We start from the raw sequence: 21,380 nt of genomic DNA, 5'->3' as shown, positions 1-21,380 counted from the left end.
CTGAAGAATATGGAGTCCCCACGTCAAAAGGGAGTGCTGTGGCGACTAAAAAGGAGAGTGAACCGTCAGAAAAAATGTTCACCGGAACTCAAGTTAAGAAGGCCAAAAACAGGAAAAGATCCCATGTAGAGCCTTTGTTTAAAGGGCCAAAGCTCATGGACAAGAGCCGGAAAAAATCATATGGCTCATAGATTTATGAAGGATCACCTCAACGTCGCCCTTATGTAAGAGCCTTACATAGTAAAGGATCAGGTTAAGGGTCCAACAGGCGATCATAACTTAAAGATGCCCATCTTGTTCTTTCTTCTTCCGATATCTTGTTCTGTTTAAACAATGTGCTCATATTCTCCTGCTCAATTTTTCGTTTTTTCTTCCTAATGAGTTTGTTAATACGTTCAGTAGAATAACCGTTCTTCACAGCCGTGTCCAAAATGAAGTTTACTTCTGATTTATAGTCGTGTCTGTCCATCGATGTGGTTAGCATTCTATGGATCATAGAGTTAAACGCCGCCATTTTATGTTTCATTGAATGGTACGAATCCTTTGGAATGCATCTTTGTGTTATTGTTTTCTTCCTATATATCTTGAATCCAATTTTTTCAGATTTTATTTTCACCAGTATGACCAAAAAAGGTAACACTCCATTTTCCTCAATTTCGAATGTAAATTCGATGTTTCTATGTAATTTGTTGATGCATCTGTTTATATTCTCCAGTTCTTCCTTGTCCACTATCGCGAAGACGTCATCAACATTCTCCATTCTTTTTTCCAATTTGGACATAAATAATTCTGCGATAAATGGTGAAAGTGGATTGCCCATCGATACTCCCGATGTTGTGATATATTAGCAAAAAATAAAAAAAAGTATTTTATTCTGAATAATTCCATGTCTACACCTGTCAGGACGATGACGGATATTGATCTAACCAGTAAAGTGCCCGGATTGGGTTACTTTTCGCCAATACATTTTCTAAAAATTCATCCAAAGAATTTTAAAAAAGTAGCTCGCGACAAATTGGGCTACAAAAATTCACAAATTAGGATTTTTGGGCTACAAGTTATTCCGTCAAACGTAACTGTAAACATCAACGAATGGGTAAAAAATAAGTCATGCAAATAACCATAAATTTTTGTGCATTTCACATATTTGTTGACAGACGTGCCAGAGAGGCACGGACAAGGGTTAGATCTTGTTATTGTAAAATAAATATCAACCAAAATATTTTGTTTTTCACATCAATTTTATCATGTTTATGCCATTTGTTTTTCATTACCAGTGGCGTTGAATACACACTCCGTTTTCAAGTCAGTGTCTCAGTGCTAAAAACGTGAAAGGTAATCACTATCAGTTTTAATTAAACAATTTTAAAAAAGGCGAAAAAGTTAAAGAACTTTGAAAATCCTTCTTCAGTTTGTTCATTCTTTTTACAACAACAAAATACATGTAACTTCTATGAAACTGAAAGTGTAATCATCGCACATTATATATAAGTTTAGAAATTTAAGTAGAAAGACATTTATAAATACACATATATTATTCATAAATATATACATTTTTTTATTTTCACACGGACATATGAGCTATCGTATCAAGAATTGGGACACCATATTTAGTATAGACAACGAACAACAGAGGCTTAGTTGCCTTGGGAGCCGTACATCCATGAAGATAGAAAGTTGAAATTTTAAACATACATTGATCTTTACTAGAAACTTAATTCCGTAGAAGAAAATTTTTACCTATTTCCCTTCCTCTGAAAGTTATAGCCCCTCAAAAACCTAAAAATGCCATTTTTTGATTACCTAAAATCCGTTTTTCCTAATTTATGATATCGCTTTTCTTCTAGACCGCCGGCTGTAGGGGGGTATTAAGTTTAAGCAGCTTTTAGACACTAATAACTAGTTCATTTCGTTAGAAAATCTTTTTCTTACCTCCACCTCCTTGTATGTATCTCCAAAACTGCTAGCTTTTCCAAATTTATATAAATTAAGAAAGCTAACGACAATTGCCATGTCATTAAAAAATATAGTTATTTTCTTAACTTACGCAATTAACCATTAAAATCAAGAATTATGTTAACACCTCGTAATATATGTGTATGTGAATGACAATAACTTTACGCTAGATTGTTCAAACGCTGAATTGTTTTTAGCAGCAGTATTTTCACTTGTTGAAGAGAAATGTACCACGATACAAACCATTGGTTTGACCAAATTCTATTTTTTGGCGAAATTGGCGATTTTTTTATTACCACATTAGGGCACTCTGCTAGCCAGAGAGGCACGGACAACGGTTATTCCTGATGCCTATCAATCGGGAAAGTCAAATAGGTTCGCCCTGCAGGGCCTAGTGGGAGACTTCTATAAAACACTGGTTGTGCAAGAGATGGCAGTTAGCTGCTTCTTTGACACTGAGGGTGCATTAGATAACACCTTAACCGATCATCTGCGAATCGTTACACAAACATGAGATTCATGCGATGACGAGTAGACAGATTAGTTGGATACTGCAGGATACTTTATCTCCCCTAGAATAACTATATAAAGAAGGTCATCGGCGGTAAAAGTTTCGTTAGCAAACCTGAGGCATACGGTTCCTACCGCTGCGTTGGAGGTTATGATTGGCTTGCCACCGCTGTACCTCCACATAATGCGGGAAGCTTGGTTTGCGACATTCTGGGGAAGACGAGGTGGGTCAAAAATTGTATCAAGGAACTCGATAGAGAAAAATGCTATATGGGTTACCTTTTAGAACTCATCGTAGCGCATCAAAAAGAAAATAATAATAATAATAACAAAAATTTTCGAAAAATTTTGAGTTTTGTAAAAAAAAAACTTAAAAAAAAAATAAAAAATTCTGACTTTGACGAGATGACTCCGAAAACTGTGGCTCAAATCAAATTCACTAGAAGACCACAAATAAAGAACGATTCTGTAAAACGGGCTCCCAATGATAAACATATGTTGTATGATTCCGAAGTTATAAGCATTTGTCTATATTCAGCAAAAGTCCGATATCTTTTGCTTTCCACAGGCTGTAGCTCGAAAACGAGTATATCTGCTGTCCCCTCCCCTGTACAAATTTCTGCTGAAAATTGATCAAAGAATCATCTCTTAAATTATTTGCCACCTTATGAACGCTAATCGCACACATATACATAAACAATACAAAATAAAAAATTGTTTTGGATAAAAAAAAATCGAATTCCAAAAATTCAATAAAAATAACACTCTACTTTGCTTCAGAAACCAGAAAAAAGTGTTTGGTAAAATTTTATTTCACCTTTTATTTTCTAATTTTTATCATTAGGGGGGGGAATGGGGTAGTATTGCGCAATATAGCTGTCGGGTTTCCTGTTACCGCAGCCTAGCTTAAACTACTCAACGCCACATCTCACCTACAAGTGGTCCCTCCTGTTACGCTGAGCAACCCCAATGAAAGATCTGGTTCCAACCCAGATGGTGTAGTTCGGGTCGGCTAGCAGACGAGATTGGCGGTTAAGTGGAGATAATATCAAAGCTTAATTTGGAGCGTCTGTTCCAATAATTGGCGGCTCCGGGCGGGCGTCTGTCTTGCAGCAAGCGGCTCGCTTTATAAATGTGCATCCAAATTCTACATCTTTAGAAAAAAAGAAAAACAATATGCAATGTCGAAAACAAAAGGATTTATTACCCCAGGTGGCAGACCAGTTGATCTGGAAAATCCACCCTCTTCGGAGGTCGGTCCCATGGATTCTGGGGGGGGCCAAACATTGCTTTCTTCAAATATTTCCAGCAGGAGCAAATTAACACCAAGGACTCCACCTAAAAAATTATCGCATGATACACCCTCAACAAGGTGCAGGCGTGCGGACTTGGCCAACAATGTGGAAAAGAAGGCCAACGCAACAAGCTCTTCACTTTCAAATCTGTACCAAGACATTTCAGAAAGGTCCAGCACTCTTCTTGAAGAGGAAAATGAAAAGCTTCGTCAAAAAATAATATCAATGGAAGAAATTCTTCTAACCGTGAGAAAAGAAATAAACGAAATTAAGTCTGAAAACGAGGCCTTAAAAACTCAAATCAAAGAAGCGAGGGGCGGACAACCTTCAGTCGTTTCAAGAGCAGCAGTGGGCTCAAGTGAGCTGTCTGATCTTACCGGATATGACACGGAAATGGAACCTGTGACCAGTCATAGAGAGAAAAGACCTTGTAAAAAGAGAAAAACAAAGTCGTCACCTGAAGTGAATACTGTCCAGCAACCAGCTGCAAATAATGAACCAACCATGTCCAGCTTACAATTGAATACCCGGAACACTGACAATAACATAGACCTACCGGCCGAGATTAAGGAAACTTACGTGCACAGACCACCTCCCGTTAATATTGTGGGGATTACCGATTACCCCAAGCTGTGCAAATTACTAAACGCTGTCATCACAAATTACAAAATAACTACATTGGGTAACAATGTATTCAAGGTTAACACCGAAAGCCCTTCAAGTTATCGCACTTTAGTTAAAAAGCTAGAAGAAGATAAGATTCAATGGTTTTCATATGAAGATAAAAATGACAGACCGATCAAAGTTATGGCCAGGGGATTACATTGGTCGTGCGAAAAAAATGATATCATCAATGATCTTCTACACCAAGGTTTCGAAGTCAAAGATGCAACCAATATAATGAAAAAGGACAGGTCAGAAAATGAAAGGGGAGAAGTAGTCGTCCACAATAAAAAGCTGTCTTTGTTCATGCTAACATTCGATAAAAATCAGGACACTCAAAAAATATATAACATCAAATCGATCCTTAACCTAAGAGTCAAAATTGAACCAATAAGGAAAAATACAAAAGTTATACCACAGTGTACAAGATGCCAGGAATTCAATCACACCAAATCCTACTGCAAAAAATCTCCCAGATGCGTAAAATGTGGTGCAAATCATCTTACCTCTGCATGCAACAAGAGCCGCAATACTCCACCAAAATGTTCCAACTGTAATGGGGCGCATCCTGCCAACTATAGGGGATGTGAAGTTGCTAAGGAACTCCAGCGTAGAAGAAACTTGGCCCTAAATGCAAGACAAAAATCTAAAGCTTCTTCGGGGGCTCCTCCAATATCCCAAGCTAAGCCAAAGAATATGAATGTACCTGTGATACCTCAAATAATTGAGAAAAAAGCAACTGCCAAAACCAACTCGACCAAAAAGACCTATGCCCAAATGGTTTCAAGATCTACAACAGAAGAAATTTTAGAATTGATACTAAAAAGACTTGACGACCAAAAAGTAGCTGAAAAACATTTTAATGATAGATTAGATAGATTAGAAAATAAAATAAACTCGAGATTAATTAAAAGATGACGCAAACCCTAAGAATTATGACTTGGAATGCCGATGGTCTTCTGCAACATACCCAAGAGCTTGAGCTCTTTCTCAACAGAGAAAAAATTGACGCTTGTTTGGTTACAGAAACCCACTTTACCAAAGAAACTCACTTAGAAATAAGTGGTTATATGTGCTATAACGCTGTTCATCCAGATAATAGAGCTAAAGGTGGCTCGACAATCTTTGTTAAAAGCAATATTAAGCATCAAAGACAAGTAAATATCGAAAAACAAACAATGCAAGTGGCTTCGGTCAAAATTAATATTAAAAATAAAAATCTAATGATTTCCTCCATCTACTGTCCTCCAAGGTACAATTTGAAAATGGAGGATTACAAATCAATGCTGGATTGTATGGGTGAAGATTTTCTGGTCGGCGGCGATTTCAATGCTAAAAACACATTCTGGGGATCTAGACTCACCACTCCTAAAGGTAAAGCCTTATATGAAGCAGCAGCTGGAATGGGTTGTATTTTTCATTCTACGGGGAGGCCTACATACTGGCCGACTGACAGAAATAGAATTCCAGACCTTTTGGACTTTTTCATAAGTAGAGGAGTCTCCGAAAATTACATACATGTAAGTGAAAGTTACGATTTAAACTCAGACCATTCTCCAGTTATTTTGACAGTCTCCGAAACAGTGATACTCAAGCCAGATATACCCAAATTAACTAACAGAACAACCAACTGGGATTTATTTAAGAGTATACTTGAAAATAACACTTTGCTAAACGTACCCCTCAGAAATAAACACCAACTTGAGGATGAACTCGACACATTCATCACAAATGTGCAAAACGCTGCTTGGGATAGCTCCTCAGAAATCAAAATAAAAGGAAAAAATGTATTGTATCCATTGGAAGTAAGGAATCTCGTAGCTGAAAAAAGAAAAGCACGTAAAATATGGCAAGGTACAAGGTTTCCACAGGACAAAGCCCGTGTTAACCAACTTGGAAACAAACTTAAAAAATTGCTAAAAGAGATAAAAAATGCAGCTATAGCCAACTACTTGAGTAATTTATCTGCTGACAAGGAACACGACTACTCTTTGTGGAGGGCCGTTAAAAATGTTAAGAGGCCTAAGTATCAAGTGCCCCCAATTAGAAAAGACGATGGTTCTTGGATAATAAATGATGCAGAGAAGGCAAATTGTTTTGCGGAATTCCTTGAAAAAACCTTTGTGCCACTACCCAGACAAACATCAGAGGAAAATCTAACTCCAGTAAATCAAATTGCTCCTGTTCAAATCCCGAAAATTAAAATGGGCGAATTAACAGCTGAAATCAAGAACCTAAAAAATAATAAGGCTCCAGGATACGATTTGATAACAGCTGAAGTATTAAAAAAACTACCTGAAATCGCTGTAAAGAAATTGCTTTACTTGTTCAATGCATCTTTACGAATAAAGCATGTGCCAGACCAGTGGAAGGTCGCAGAAATCATCATGGTACCTAAACCTGGCAAACCGGCCAATGAAATGAAGTCATATAGACCAATTTCCCTTCTACCAGTGATTTCAAAACTTTTTGAAAGAGTGTTATTAAATCGTCTAAAACCAGTTATCGAGAGCAGAGGTTTGATTCCTGATCACCAGTTTGGATTTCGGACTAGGCACTCCACTATTGATCAGGTCCACAGGCTGACGAACGTCATTGAAAACGCCTTAGAAAAAAAAAGAGTATTGCTCAACCGTCTTTTTAGATGTGGCCCAGGCGTTCGACAGAGTTTGGCACGGGGGTCTCAACTTCAAAATAAAAGAAAATCTGCCGGAGCCGTTTCCTAAGATATTAAAATCATACCTTTCGAACAGGCTGTTCAGGGTTAAATTTGAGGAGGAATACTCAAGCTTCAAAAAGTTAGAGGCTGGTGTGCCTCAGGGAAGTGTTCTTGGACCTCTTCTCTACCTTCTTTACACTAGAGATATCCCGCAAAATGATGAAACATTTCTTGCAACATTCGCAGATGATACAGCGATTCTGGCAACAGGTAAAACTGTTGTTGAGGCCACAAGTAAGCTGCAAGTTTCGTTAGACGAAGTGTCTTCTTGGACTAAAAAATGGAGATTTCAGCTGAATGAATCCAAATCGGTTCATGTAAATTATACCAACAGGAGGGACGATCCGGTTGGGGTCCAACTTAATGGTGTAGTAGTTCCATATGACAACGAAGCAAAGTACCTTGGTATGACACTCGATGCAAAGCTTAAATGGAAGGAACATGTCAAAAAGAAAAAAACAGAACTAAATATCAGACTTAGAAATATGTATTGGCTCCTGGGAAGACATTCTGAGCTTAACATACATAATAAACTCTTGCTCTACAACCAGGTTCTTAAGCCTATATGGACTTATGGTATACAGCTCTGGGGCTGCGCCAAAGACAGCAATATTAAAATTATACAGACTTTCCAAAATAAGGTCCTCAGAATCATTACTAATGCGCCATGGTACGTAAGTAACGATACTCTACATCGAGATCTGAATGTACGTACAGTCAAAGAAGAGATTAAAAAACACGCCATACACCATCAGTCAAGATTACTTCAGCATGACAATCCCGAGATGCTGCAACTATTAGATGTTGGTCAAGTGCAAAGACGCCTAAAACGGACCAGACCACTTGAACTCGTCGACTAGATCAAAATAAATTTTGTTACGGGGAACTCATCGGTGGATGATGCGCCCATAACCCCCACTTCAAGACAGAAAGAAATTGCTAGATAGGAATTACTTTCTTAGTTGCAATATGAAATATAATAAAAAAAAAAAAAAATTTTTATCATACTTTTGTATGGCCAGGAACACAACTGTAGCGCCTGGTAGATTCAAGAATGCCGAAGAAGTCAAGAGGACATTCGGGCAACTAAGAGCACCTTTGCGAGCATGAAGCAAAGGTAATAACCTATCGCAAACACGTGCTTGGTGGATTAGTTTTAAGTGATGGGGAGGGGGGAGAGGGGGGGAGGTACTTTACAATAGATCTTTTAGGCGGGACATAATCGCCCCATTCTTCAGCCTTATATCTTATATGTACTTCTGTTCCATAAAATTGATAAAATTAAATAAATCAGGGTAGGGATATTTCTGAAATGACAATTTAGTATAAAATTATAAACTAAACTTTGAATGTCTCAAGACAATCATCAGAGTTTTGATTACAATCAAAATAACTCATAATTTATAACAATAAAATTCATTCTTTAGACTTTCGTTACCAAGTTTACCCTGTTTAAATTAGTTGTTCAGGAATATAAGTTGTATAGGAAAATAAAAGTAATCAATTGAGTCTTGTGACGACAGCCGAAAATTCATATTAGTTTTCGTTATCAGGCGTATTATTTTTTATCTTAGTTATAAAATGGCCATTGACTGATTTAGAAGGTATAATTTGATGTTTATGACCAAAATCAGAATAATGTAGATGTTGATAATATTGCTAATATGTTGAATTAATCCTAATAGTGGCCAATTTTTAGCTAACAGCTTTTTTATTTGTGAAAGTTCTTTAATTGTCATATGTTTTTTAAAGTTTCAAATATGAAGCCACAAAATTAAATATTTTATTGTTTCCAGTTTATAAATTTTTTATTAAATAACAAAAAAATTTAAAAGAAGCTTATTCCAATAAATCCTGCAAACCGATATTATTACAACATTATATAGCATTACAAAACACATTTGTTAACCGAATGTGCTGTATTTTAGTGTCAAACATAGGACACAATTAGCACAAAATTTTGTTTTTGTTTTCTTTCCCGAGGACCGAGGTCCTTAGGTCCTTTTCACGTCGACCCAGACGATCTTTTGTATCGGTACTAAGTTTACTTTGCAATTGTTTTATTAAATAGAAAAGTCCTCTTTTTAATAATTTATCTTTATTTAGAGTATTAGTTTCTTCTCTTTTTCATATTTCACATCATACCTTCAGATACTATAACTTTGTTTTTAAATTTTGATTAGATCTAAATGAGTACAAAAGTATTATGTATGAAATTATGAAAAATTTAGTTTTCTTAGTTTTGCACAAATTCCTAGAAAAAAATATCTGTAATTCGAACTTTTTGGAAATACATGTATATTTATCTGTTAACAGAATAGTTCATTTGAGCTCATATTACGTCCTATATTGAGAGACAGCGAGTAATGGTGACCAAATATTTACGTAGTATTATTGAAGTTTTTTTGTTTTAATATTCAGTAAAATCTAAGTTTAAATTATATCTATGTATGTATGTGCATTCAACACTTGAAATTCGTTGTCATTTGAGCAATAACTTTAACTAAATAACGTATAACTTTATAAAAATTGCATGAACTTAAACTAAGTTTAAATTTTTACTAAAAAAACACAAAATTAGCAAACATCAAAACATATTTCAGAACTTACCATTTCAAAAGTAAATAAATATATGTACGTATTTGTATTTGAAATCTACATTTAGGTATATCTATGTATATCTAAAGTCTATATTTCAATAAATGCAATATTAAATTCACTCAACAAAGTTTGTGCTCAACACTCAACACGAAAATGTGAACTATTTAAAAAAAACTAGTTGCACTACTAATTAGCTCGGCCGATATATCATAAATATTAACATCGACATATCGATAGAATGTCACTTCAAATACTTCAAAAAACATCGACGGTTTCCTCGTATTTTTTTCCTGATATGTGTAGCATTTGTAGCGCAAAACGAATTAGGAATACCAAACGAAAAAGCATCTTTGTTTCTATCTCGCTTACACTACCTAAAAAATCGAATCTTGAAAAATAAAAATAGTGAAGCCAAAAACTTCAAGAAAGTTTCTTCTTTGCTCTGCTATATATAAAGTAAACAAAAGTTTTGTTATTTTATTTAAAAAATTAGTGCAGTTTGCAAATAAAAAATCTTAAAATATTTAAAAATAAGTGTTAAAGAAAGAATATTATCTTATAAAAACTTATTAAAAAATTATGGCAAAAATATTAACACTATGTAAATCGAATATCGCGAATTTGCGTATGCGAAAGTAGCAAAAATGGTACTACAGAATGCTACTTTCGCATACTTTTCATTCACTTGCCATTTTGTATACGCTGTGAAAATCTAAGTTAAACAAAAAAAAACTAAACAATGTAAGTGTTATGTTTATTTCGCTTTGTTAAATTAAAAAAATCTTGCATTTCAAATTTACTGCAGTTCACTAAATTTTTGTAATTAATAATTATAATTATAGGTCAAAATAAAATACAAATCCTTTCCGGTTTAAGAAAAATAGCACTAATTTTGTACTAACAACCAAATTTGTTTCGCTTCCATTTTCTTGACTTTACTCGACCATATTTGTTTAAAAAATTGACAGCAATCGCCTCCTTAATATTATACATACATTTAAATGTTTGATATGCAAGGGTTTTTTAATTTATTAAAGCAAAATAAATGTAACACATTGTTTAGTTTTATTTTTTGTAACACTTACCGTAATCAGCAGATGTCGGGGAAACAACACTCAACAGGAACGACAAAATTCAACGATCTGTTTACTTTACTACTTTTCTAAAATCAATTAAAATGAAAAATTTATTTTTAATAAAAATTATGTGTTACACAGTGCTTAAAAGTCGTTTTAACAGCTTATTTTTATTAATTTGCAAATATACATATTAAAAATTCATTAATATATTTATTTAATTTAAACACATTCATTTGACACGTGCATTTATAAAAAAGGTCGTTTCCGTTTTTGATTATTTAATATTTATAAATTGACAAACAGCCTAACAACCAAATGTATTCCGGTTCGACATAGTTCGGCTTGCCAAACTAAATACTACTTAATTGAAATTTCATTTAATTCAACGACACCGCAAAATTGTTTTTGAAATATGTAGTCGTTATAGTTGTTCTTCTCATTGGGCGTCGAGGGTTAGACTTTCGCAGTAAGATTTGTAAACAAAATGGCAAGTGAATGAAAAGCATCCAAAAGTAGCATTCTGTTGTCCTACTTTTGCTACTTTCGCATACGCAAATTTGCGATATTCGATTTACATAGTATCAAAATTTGAAATGCGAGAATCGTTTAAAGACGGTAATACCATATAGTAGGCCACATGGCTTCTGAGAAAGTGAGAAATTTTAGGTTTTCGATTACCCAACATTTGCACATACAAGTTACTTGCAAGTAAGTTTGTATAATATTAATTGTCAATTAGTTTTTCGAAATGTCAAATTACTTGCTATTATAACGTAGGCGTTTAGCAAGTTAATTTTTGAAAATGTCTTTGAGAAGAAAACAACTAGCAATATATATAATTGTTTATAAATTTTAGAAACCATAAGTTTGCTAAGTTTAATTTTTTCAAAACAAAATTCAAAAATTTTAAATTAAAAAAAAAAAAAAAAATCAAAACAACAAATTTTTTTTTGTGAATTTCTCAATATGTCAAATTACTTGCTCAAATTACTGGCAGCAAAATTTTTTGCAAGTTGAACTGCAAGTACACAAGCAAGTAGAAATATTTCAATGTGTTAGTAAAATTTTTGTATGTATTGCAACTTTCTTGCAAGTAACTTGTACGTGTAAATGCTGGGTTACGTACGTCTATTGATTTCAATATACATACATAGAGTGTTGTTAATTTCAACTTGTTTTTCAGTAGTATTTTGTGTTAAAAAAAATTAGTATGAAGAGCTTTAGCGTAGTAATTTGGAGTTATCCTTAATACCAAACAAATAGTAAGGCATCTAGCTATATAGATGCGTAGCAGGAAGTGCTTGGGTAAAAATATTTTTGTTTTCGTACATGTAAAATCAAGTCATCCAAATGACATATACGCCTACGTAACGTATTGATATTTTCGATTTTGGCAACGTTAGGTACATTTTTTTTCTGTTTTTTGATTGTTTTTTTTTGTCAAATTGATCTGGTTACTGTTAATTCACATATCGCGTAGAGGGCGACCATAAGCATTAACAATTTATAAACTTTTGGAAAATAATTTTTAATTTTAGAAAAAAAAAATTTATATTTTATGGCCTCTTTATTTTTGTGCAAGTGGTTTTTTTAGCAACACAATAATGGCATTTTCATAAGCCAATGTATGTATTGAAAAAAGTAGTAAAAATGGCTTTGCCGTAGTATAGTAGTACAAAATGCCAAAATATAGTACAATTGTAATAAAGTTAACAATACTGCATACATATTCTATTATGTATGTATATGTGCAACAATATAGCCTTTTTTACAGTGCACGTGTTGTTTAAAAAGAAACATGTTTACTTTGGAATGCTAAACATTTATACTTAAAATAGATAAATTTGGAAAGATTATGACGGAAAAAAATAAAGATTTGAACAGGTTCCGGGTGAGTATATTAACAAATTGATAAATCTTGAAAAATTTTAAAATTTAAATTTTTCTAGTTTAAATCCTTCAGTGAAAGGATAAGTGAAATAGATATTCGACAAACTGCATTGTATCGTATTGGTATAGAAAATGAAAATGTTCTACAAGAAAATGAAACATATTTTCACCAAACTATTCGAAAATGGACAGTTTTGAACTTGACAGCGGAATTTAGCGATTTCAGTAGGAGATTTTATAATGTAATATCACTTCCGCAACTATTACACCAAAAAGATATTATAATAGACATCTTACTTGAAAAACTATCAACCTCCACAACATTATTTTTGCAACCCCTATTAGAAATACTAGTGAGTCTTTCAAAAGATTTAAGTGAATACTTCTGTAACACAGAACATTTTCAAAGAATATTCGATTGTTTGATTTCCTTATTAAACACTCAGAATGTAGAGCAACTAGAGTGGACTTTAATTTGCTTGGCATACCTTTTTAAGACTCTTAAGACGTTTCTAAAAAGATATGTAAGTTTCATATTTCACCTCGTTATTCCACTTTTTGATGAAGAGCAGTGGCCAGATCATATTAGAAATTTTGCTGTTGAGTGTCTTGCATATATTGCTCGAGATGTAGTAAATCAGAAAAAGCTATTAGAAGTTTTTATAAAAAATATTGAAAAGCAAGGCAGAGGTATAATTAAAGGCGGTGGAAAATTGTTCTTCGAGATTATTAGGGGAGTCAATAAAGATTTTCACTCGGTCGCACAGAAACTTCTTCCGCTTTTACTTGAAAGTTTATTGAGTGATATAACTCCGATAAATGATATATTGACCGAAATTGTCAAAGAAATGGTTCACCACATTTTGAATTTCGTAAACACAAGTAATATGTCAATTATTTGGGATTCAATTTTTACTGTTGTCGAAAAAATATTAGCAACGGATGAACAAAATGAAAACATAATTCGATTAATTCAAATAATTGGTATATGCATAGAGCATAAAAGTGGGGAATATTTAATCAGTCCCAATTTACTTGCTAATGTCGTATTACAAATTTTTGATTCCTATAATTCGAGTGAAGTAGTTCTTACTCAGCTTAACAAGATATTATGTTGTTTATTACTTTCTAATTGTAACATTACTCAATTTGATCTAAACAGAATGTGTAAAAAAATTCTTACTGTTCCATATCGTTCTGTATATGAGAATTTCATTTGGAATATGAAATCACATCCACAATTTGAACTGTTCATGCTTCCGAGTTTTTTGAAATTTATTGAATCGAATTTTGATATTCATAGTTTGACATTTTTGACTAAAGTAGTTCTATTTAAAGCACCATTATGTGAAGACGGTAGGAAATACATTGACTGGAAAAAATATCCTATTAAACTCAACAATACTGGAAGAATTTTAAACGTTGTCGAATGTAAAAAGGAAGATGAATGTAAAGTTGAATTATATTTATTGGTTTCAATTGTTGCGCCACATTTGGAAAATATAAAAGTGCAAAGCGATATTAAAAATTATATAGAAAGCGAAATAAACAAAATTTTGCAAACATTTGACGAAATTGAATTAGATAGTAACATCCAAAAGCAAACTATTGTGCTAGCTGTATTTGTTGAAAATCTTTTTCATTTAAATTTAAAAATTGAGAACATTTTACTACAGAACATAATTAACACCATTATAACATTTTGTGGAAAAGAAAAATTTATTTCATGCTTAAAATTGCTAAATTTGATTTGTGTTTACTGTAATTCAAATTGTAAAGAGTTACTTACATACGATCTATTCACAAAAATACATAAGGTAATTTCAAACAACTTATCTTCTCCATTGATGGATTTTAGATCGTTAACAGCGCACACACTTAACCAATTTTATAATGCACAAAATCTTATTACAAACGATGTCTACCAAGTTTTTTATAAAATTGAATGCACCGAAACTACAATTTATACATACAGAGAAAAAATTATATTAATCAACAAATTGCTTCCTAATGGGGTGTACATGAAACATTTAGTCAAAACATACGTGATTCTGGACTGTTTGAAATTTTTGCTAGGTTTATTATATCATAATTTTAAACTGTTGTGGGAACCAATCTTCGAAGTAACCCAAAATCTAGTAAACTGCTTGTCGCTAACTTCGGAATTTTGTGAAATTTATAAATCTAAACTGGAAACAACAGCAAAAATTATTAACGAAGAAATAGCAGATCCAACATTAGTAGTTTTTAGTGGTAAAACATTCTCTTCAGAAATTCTTCAACAAATATTCGAAAATGCAATAGACTATAAAGTTAAAGTAGATTACAGAAATTATCGTAATTTACTGTGGTCAAAATTACCTACATATAAACAACTCGTTGAAATTAAAAATAGGGATATTGTTACGATATTTCTAAATTTTTTTAATCAAGAATACAAAGTTTTAAAAAAAAGAGATACTACGTGGGACTTATTAGAAACTTGCAATAAAAATAATGATAAAGATTGCTTAAAGGTGCCGGAAAAAAATGTCAAGCAACTTACTCAATACAATAAAACATTCAAAAATACAGTTCAAACGTTGGTAATAAAATTAAATGTATTTAAAAATCAAGATAACCCAAAACAACTTCATCGCCAAAAGGAACTTTATCAAGTCTATTTGGAGTTATTAATGTGCTCAAATACTCTTCTGCAAAAGTTGGCGTTAGATTGTTTAATGGCATATAAAAACACTTACTTGATAATGTATAAAGACCATCTTTATAATTTTGTCGATGAAGAAAAATTTAAGGATGAAATATTAACTTTCAAAATTAATGCAGAAAGTCCGGAAAAAGAAATTAAATTCAGTCCGGAATTTGTGAACATTTTAATGCGCATATTGCATGGGAAAATAAATTCAAAGGTGGCTGGCACGAACAAGAATAAGCAAGTGAGAAAAGGTTTGTATTTATTCGTCATATTTAAAAATATTTTATTATTAAAAAAAATTTCAGCCCAAATTTTGCAATTTTTGGCAAATTTTGCGAAGGATGACAAATTTTGGTTTTTACAATTATTTCTTAAGGATTATGGAAATGTTTTTGAGAATGATTTAGAAAATATGGTAGCCCATATTGACGTCGAATTTAACTTAAAAAGCGTTTTGTCTGCTAAAATATTTAAGAGCACACTAAACCTTATAGCATTAACATACAAAAGCTTTATAGGACTTATGGATACAGATTTTCTAACATATATGTTTAATATAATGATATATATTGGTTATACCTGTGAAAAAGTGTTACGAAATTCAGATAAAATTCAAAACATTAAATTTTTGATTATGTATAAGAACGTTAAAATAATAGCTCTGGAAGGTATAACTAATTTTTTTGCGCATTTTAAGAACTTTGACTGGGAAGAAAATCAAATAAAAACAATAAATGAAATATTTATTTGCCCAAGCATAAGAAAATTAGCTTACGAAAGCATACATAATCCAACTCCACTATTAAAACTCCTTTGTATATGGTCACAAAATAAGCGATATTTCTCCTATTTCCTAATTGAAAGTGAAGAAGGCCTAGTTGCGTTCAAATTTGTTATTGATTTACTTTTGAATGAGAAAGCTCGACCCATAATACGAAAAACAATTTTAGAAATGATTGAACGACTATTATTGTCATGTTACAACGAATATGATGAATTTGATGTAAATAGTTTTGGTGCAGCTGTTATAAGACCACATATACATCAAATTTTACGGCGTCTTCAAAACAGTTTATGTTTAAAAAAGTGCAAAAACAAGGTAAACAAACGCGATATGAATATAATATCAAGTTTAACGTATTTTGTACAAGATTTAGAAATATGTAACAATATAACCGAAATATTTTTACCCATTTTGCTCGCAAAAACAAAAATTGCAAATAAAGAAACCCAACAATATACCATTGCAGCTGTATGCAATTTAATAAAAAATTCTAGTAATTCCGTAGACTATCTGAAAAAGATTTGCGTATTATTTGTTGATACTAAAGTAATCGGCTTAAGAAAGCAATTGTGCGAATTACTATGCGTAATATCTGAAAAATACATATCGACTTTACCACATATGATAGAATTAGCTAAAGTTATAAATGAACTAAATGCGTGGGACAAAAGATGGGTAGAACAACCAGACTATTGCAAAAGGATTTCAGCGATCAAATGTTTAATAGGAATTTTAAACTCTAGAAAAATTAATCTTGATTTTGGTATTATAGTAGCATGCAATTGTTTTCATTTTTTGAAATATGACAGCGATGTGGGATTACGGGAAAATTCAAGTGAACTTCTCAAAATATTGGTACCAAAACTATTAAAAGATAATCAACATTTAAATGAGGATGTGGACTATATTATAAATGAAGTCTTTTTTGAAATTATAAAAAACTTACTTCGGGACAACAATGATGTTGCACGTAATGAAGGAATTTTGATATTAAGGGAAATGGCAAAAGAATGTTACATGTTAAATCCCATTTTAAGAAATCTTTGCCATCTAGTTGACTATAAGGATGAAGAAACTGATTTTTTCGTAAATATCTCCCATCTACAAAGTCAGCGACATATCAAAGCCTGGCAGAGATTTTCTAATATTACCAAAAATTTAAATGAACCATTTTATGTGAAAACATTAACAAACTTTTTACTTCCGTTGACGTCAAAATATTTACTAAACGAAAAATATTCCAATAAAAATGCTTTAATTGATGCTGTTCTTGAATCTGTCGGTATTATTTGCAAACTTTTACCTTGGAAACAATATGAAATGTTACTAAAATATTATTTGCGAAAATTGAGAACGTCAAATGAGCATCAGAAACAAACTGTTCGAATAGTAGTAACAATATTAGATTCATTTCATTTTGATTTATCAAATACAAGCGATAGTGAAAAAATTATAGATAATTATAATTGTACAACAGAAAATCAAGATCAACTTAAAATTTCAAAAGAGAATACAGAGCAGAGTGCAGATTTCATCAGGGAAACTCTGGCGATTCAATCACAGCTTAAATATGTTGAGAATAAAAATTTGGAGAAAAAGTCCAGCTTTCCAACGAGTGTCACAATTTTGAAGACTTCCTCCGCTAAAAGAATTTTGAACAATATTTCCTCTATAATAATTCCGACTTTAAATAATTCTATAAATGAAAAAAGTATTCATGATTCAAGGCACAAGTTGAATCGGAAACGATATAGTATAGAAAGGGAAGAGGAAGAAATACATAAAGTTCCGATAGCTCTTGCATTAATAAAACTTTTGCAAAAATTACCTAAGAACTATTTAGAAGATAATTTACCAGGAGTTTTCGCGAAGGTTTGCACATTTTTAAAATCGCCTTTAAAGTCCGTTAGAATGCTAACTAGAGATATTTTAAAAAAGATCATGTTATCTCTAGGATCTAAATATTTACCATTGTTGATTGAACAATTACGAACTTTATTAACTCGAGGTTTTCAAATTCATGTTTTGTCTGTAACACTGCATGGCGTATTGGATATTTTAAAGGAAAAATTTGAACCTGCACATATCGAATTATGTTTACAAGATATTTTAGAAATAATTCTGAATGATATATTTTCTGAATTTATTGACCAAAAAGAAATTAATAAAATTGCAGCTCACACACCGGAAGCAAAACCAAGTTCAAAAAGCTATTTGTCGTTACATATTGCAGCCAGAAATATTCCAGAATCTTGCCTTCTAGATATACTAATTCCTTTCAAAGAATATTTAGCGCAGAATATATCGCAAAAATCGGTCGCAAAAATTGAGGTCTGTTTCCAAAAAATTATTATTGGTTTAGCGGAAAATACTTTAATATCAAAGGAAAGCATGTTATTTTTCATTTATGGCGCAGTATCAGAACAGATAGCAGAATTATTACCGAGTTCTCAGAACCAACAGTTGACCGAAAAAGAAAAAAATTACGTTACAAGAAATTTTTCTGATTGCTTTCTGGTCCCTGAGTCCCCAAACTCTAACTTTAGTATGCTTCACAAAAATGTGAAAAATAACGCGCAAGCTAACGCGCATGTTTTAATACAATTCGGATTAGAGTTGTTAAATATAATTCTCAAACGGAATAAAATTTCTAACATAAGCTATGAACCATATTTAAATCCAATTATACCAATTTTAAATAATTCACTGAAAAGTAATTACATCAAAGTTACTACGTTGGCACTGAAATGTTTAACATCAATTTGGAATAAGAATTACAAAATTGAGAAATGTAATTTAGAGATAAATAACATTTTAGAACAAATATTTAAAATATTGCATAAATATTCAGCTTGTGGGGCCACACGAAATGATGACAGCTTTTGTTTGGTAAAAAACGCATTGAAAACAATTGTAGCATTATTACGAAATGTAGCAAAAATTGATATGACTTCAACACAAATTGGGCAGCTTTTATTTTACATTGAACGATATATTTTGGAGACCGAACGGCAGCCAGCAGCAATTAACTTACTTAAAGCTATGGTTTTCCGAAAAATTCAACACAAAAAATTACATAATGTGATGAAAAACTTACCAAAAATAACTATAATATCTCCATCAATTTTTTTACAAGATGAAATTAGATCTTTGTTGATACAGTACCTTATTGAATATTCAAAGGAAAAAGAGTGTGAAAAAATAATAAAATTCTTTGCGATACAATTGAATTATGAAACCTCAATAGGAAGGATGTCTGCTGTTAAGTTTATTGATCTGGCAATACGTAAATTACCTTACGATTTTCTATTAAAAAAATCCGAATTTTTATACCTACAGTTGGGGACACGTTTAGTTAACGAAGAAATGCCGAGTTGTATAGCTGCAGTGGCAGAATGTATTGAAATTCTTATAGCCCGTGTGGACAAACATATAAAGCAACGGTTATTTGACATTACATTAATGTTCTTAAATAATGATAAAAAACCAGCGGTGCGGGAAATGGCTGCTACATTGCTTTCTCGTTTTATTTCGGTGGAAAAAACCTCATTTTTACCACGAATAAATATATTGTTTCCAATTTTGGTAACATTTTTAAATTCAAATACCTTTAAACAACCAGGTCACTCTGCGATAATGTCAATTTCAAAAAAAAGCGTTGTCAATAGAGAAAGTTTCAGTCTAGACGAAAAAAATATTTACATTCGAAAGGAAAAGGAAAAAGCTACTGACCATGAATTGATTCAAATTCAAAACTGCATACTCAAGATATTAGAATTTTTTTCTGATAGTATTCTCGTACATGCAGAATGGAATGAATCAATTGATAAATTAATATTTGAATGTCAAAACCTTCTGGGGTATGAGCATGAATGGGTCCGTTTGAATGCGGTTAAGATTATAAGACACATATTTTCTCATATTGATTACGAGTTAGTTACAAATATATTGACAAAAAAGACAAAAATTAATGAAAGTGATATTAGTTTTTTGTACGTGACGCCTGAAAACAGTATTAAAAACTTGACACTTGATTTATGTGCTCAAATGGTCCCAGGAAAAACTAGTGAGCTTTTGGCTGAGGAAATCACAAATATATTTCTCATATTTGCTAATATTTTGAAAGCAGTCCAATTAATGAGCAATGCAAAAAATACTACTGCAACTTACAATGAAAGTCATACAAGATGTAAATTAAATTTAAACTGGCTTTTAAGACGAATGCGCTATATAGTTCAAGCTGAAATTTCAAAAGCTCCTCATAGTTTTATTTTGGTATATACTGAAATACATGTGATTGCTGTTTTCCTAATTTTCTTCTTTTTTTCTGTAGCGAAAATTTGTTTTTAATTTCTACGAGGGATTAATAACCATATTGGACGTAAATATAATACAAGAATTGGCAGTAAGTATATTATCACCCTTAGTAAGAGAAATGGTTGAAGATGATCAAAATATTCACCCCGAATTGAACCAACAATCTTGCAGAATTGGAAGCAGGTTACGTAAAAAAATTGGATCTGTAGTTTACGATAAATTGAGGGCTGAACTTCAGACGAAGTTACTTCTAAAACGTACTTTAAGAAAGAAGGAAATCGCAATAGCAAAAGTTTTAAACCCAATAAAAGCAGTAAAACGAAAGAAATCAGTTTTAAAAAAAAAAGAAATATCAAAAAAGAGAAAGATAGATGTCATTAAAGGTAAAGTTGCTGGAAAAAAAAGGAAAAGAAAAAATGATGAATTATTTTAGAATAAAGTACATTTATTGATTTTACGAAAAACGTTAACTTCCTTTTTCTTGAATTCTGAAACTTTCAGAATTCGAAATGCATGTGTCTACCAAAAATAGATTCTATGTTAACTTGAATCTTTTGCAGATTCTAGGACTTTTCATAAACAGTATATCGCGTTATATAGCGAAAACTGCGCTATATTTGTGATCATAAACAAATATTGCTAATCAAATTTGTTTATAAACATTGCTAATCTCTCACAAAAATAGTTAAATTATTTTACCATGCCTATTACTAATGTCTTTACATCTAACAAGTCCCAAAACTCAATTTTTTTTACGAAATATTACGAATTTTTGGCTTCGTTCGTGTTTTTTTTTTAAATGCCACTGATCGTGTCATATTTCTTATTATTTTTTTAATGTCTTTATATCTAACAAGTCCCAATACTAAAT

At 32.0% G+C, this 21,380-nt stretch overlaps 2 protein-coding genes across 5 annotated transcripts in view; one reads left to right on the top strand and one right to left on the bottom strand.

Annotated features, from left to right (window-relative positions):
* The window catches only part of LOC129615665 (AP-1 complex subunit sigma-2), a 129,850-nt gene extending 119,940 nt beyond the window's left edge, over positions 1 to 9,910 (bottom strand). For all 4 annotated transcript variants that reach the window (XM_055530990.1, XM_055530989.1, XM_055530988.1 and 1 more), the window contains exon 1: positions 9,754 to 9,910. In XM_055530990.1, coding sequence (XP_055386965.1) covers positions 9,754 to 9,756 — 3 coding nt within the window. In that variant the 5' untranslated portion in view covers positions 9,757 to 9,910. The remainder of the gene's footprint in view (positions 1 to 9,753) is intronic.
* A 2,688-nt stretch (positions 9,911 to 12,598) lies between these two features.
* Positions 12,599 to 20,973, top strand: LOC129615670 (small subunit processome component 20 homolog). The gene is made up of 4 exons (XM_055530997.1): positions 12,599 to 12,714; positions 12,773 to 15,659; positions 15,714 to 20,467; positions 20,526 to 20,973. Exons 1-4 carry the CDS (start codon positions 12,679 to 12,681, stop codon positions 20,940 to 20,942), a joined length of 8,094 nt encoding a protein of 2,697 aa, XP_055386972.1. The 5' UTR covers positions 12,599 to 12,678; the 3' UTR covers positions 20,943 to 20,973.
* The last annotated feature ends 407 nt before the right edge of the window (positions 20,974 to 21,380 follow it).

This window comes from Condylostylus longicornis, unplaced genomic scaffold (assembly GCF_029603195.1).
Source record: "Condylostylus longicornis isolate FDR11 unplaced genomic scaffold, ASM2960319v2 ptg000143l, whole genome shotgun sequence".
In the NCBI taxonomy this organism is placed as follows: Eukaryota; Metazoa; Arthropoda; class Insecta; order Diptera; family Dolichopodidae; genus Condylostylus; species Condylostylus longicornis.
The sequence above is the reverse complement of the archived record's forward strand: the minus strand, read 5'-3'. Positions and strand labels throughout refer to the sequence as shown.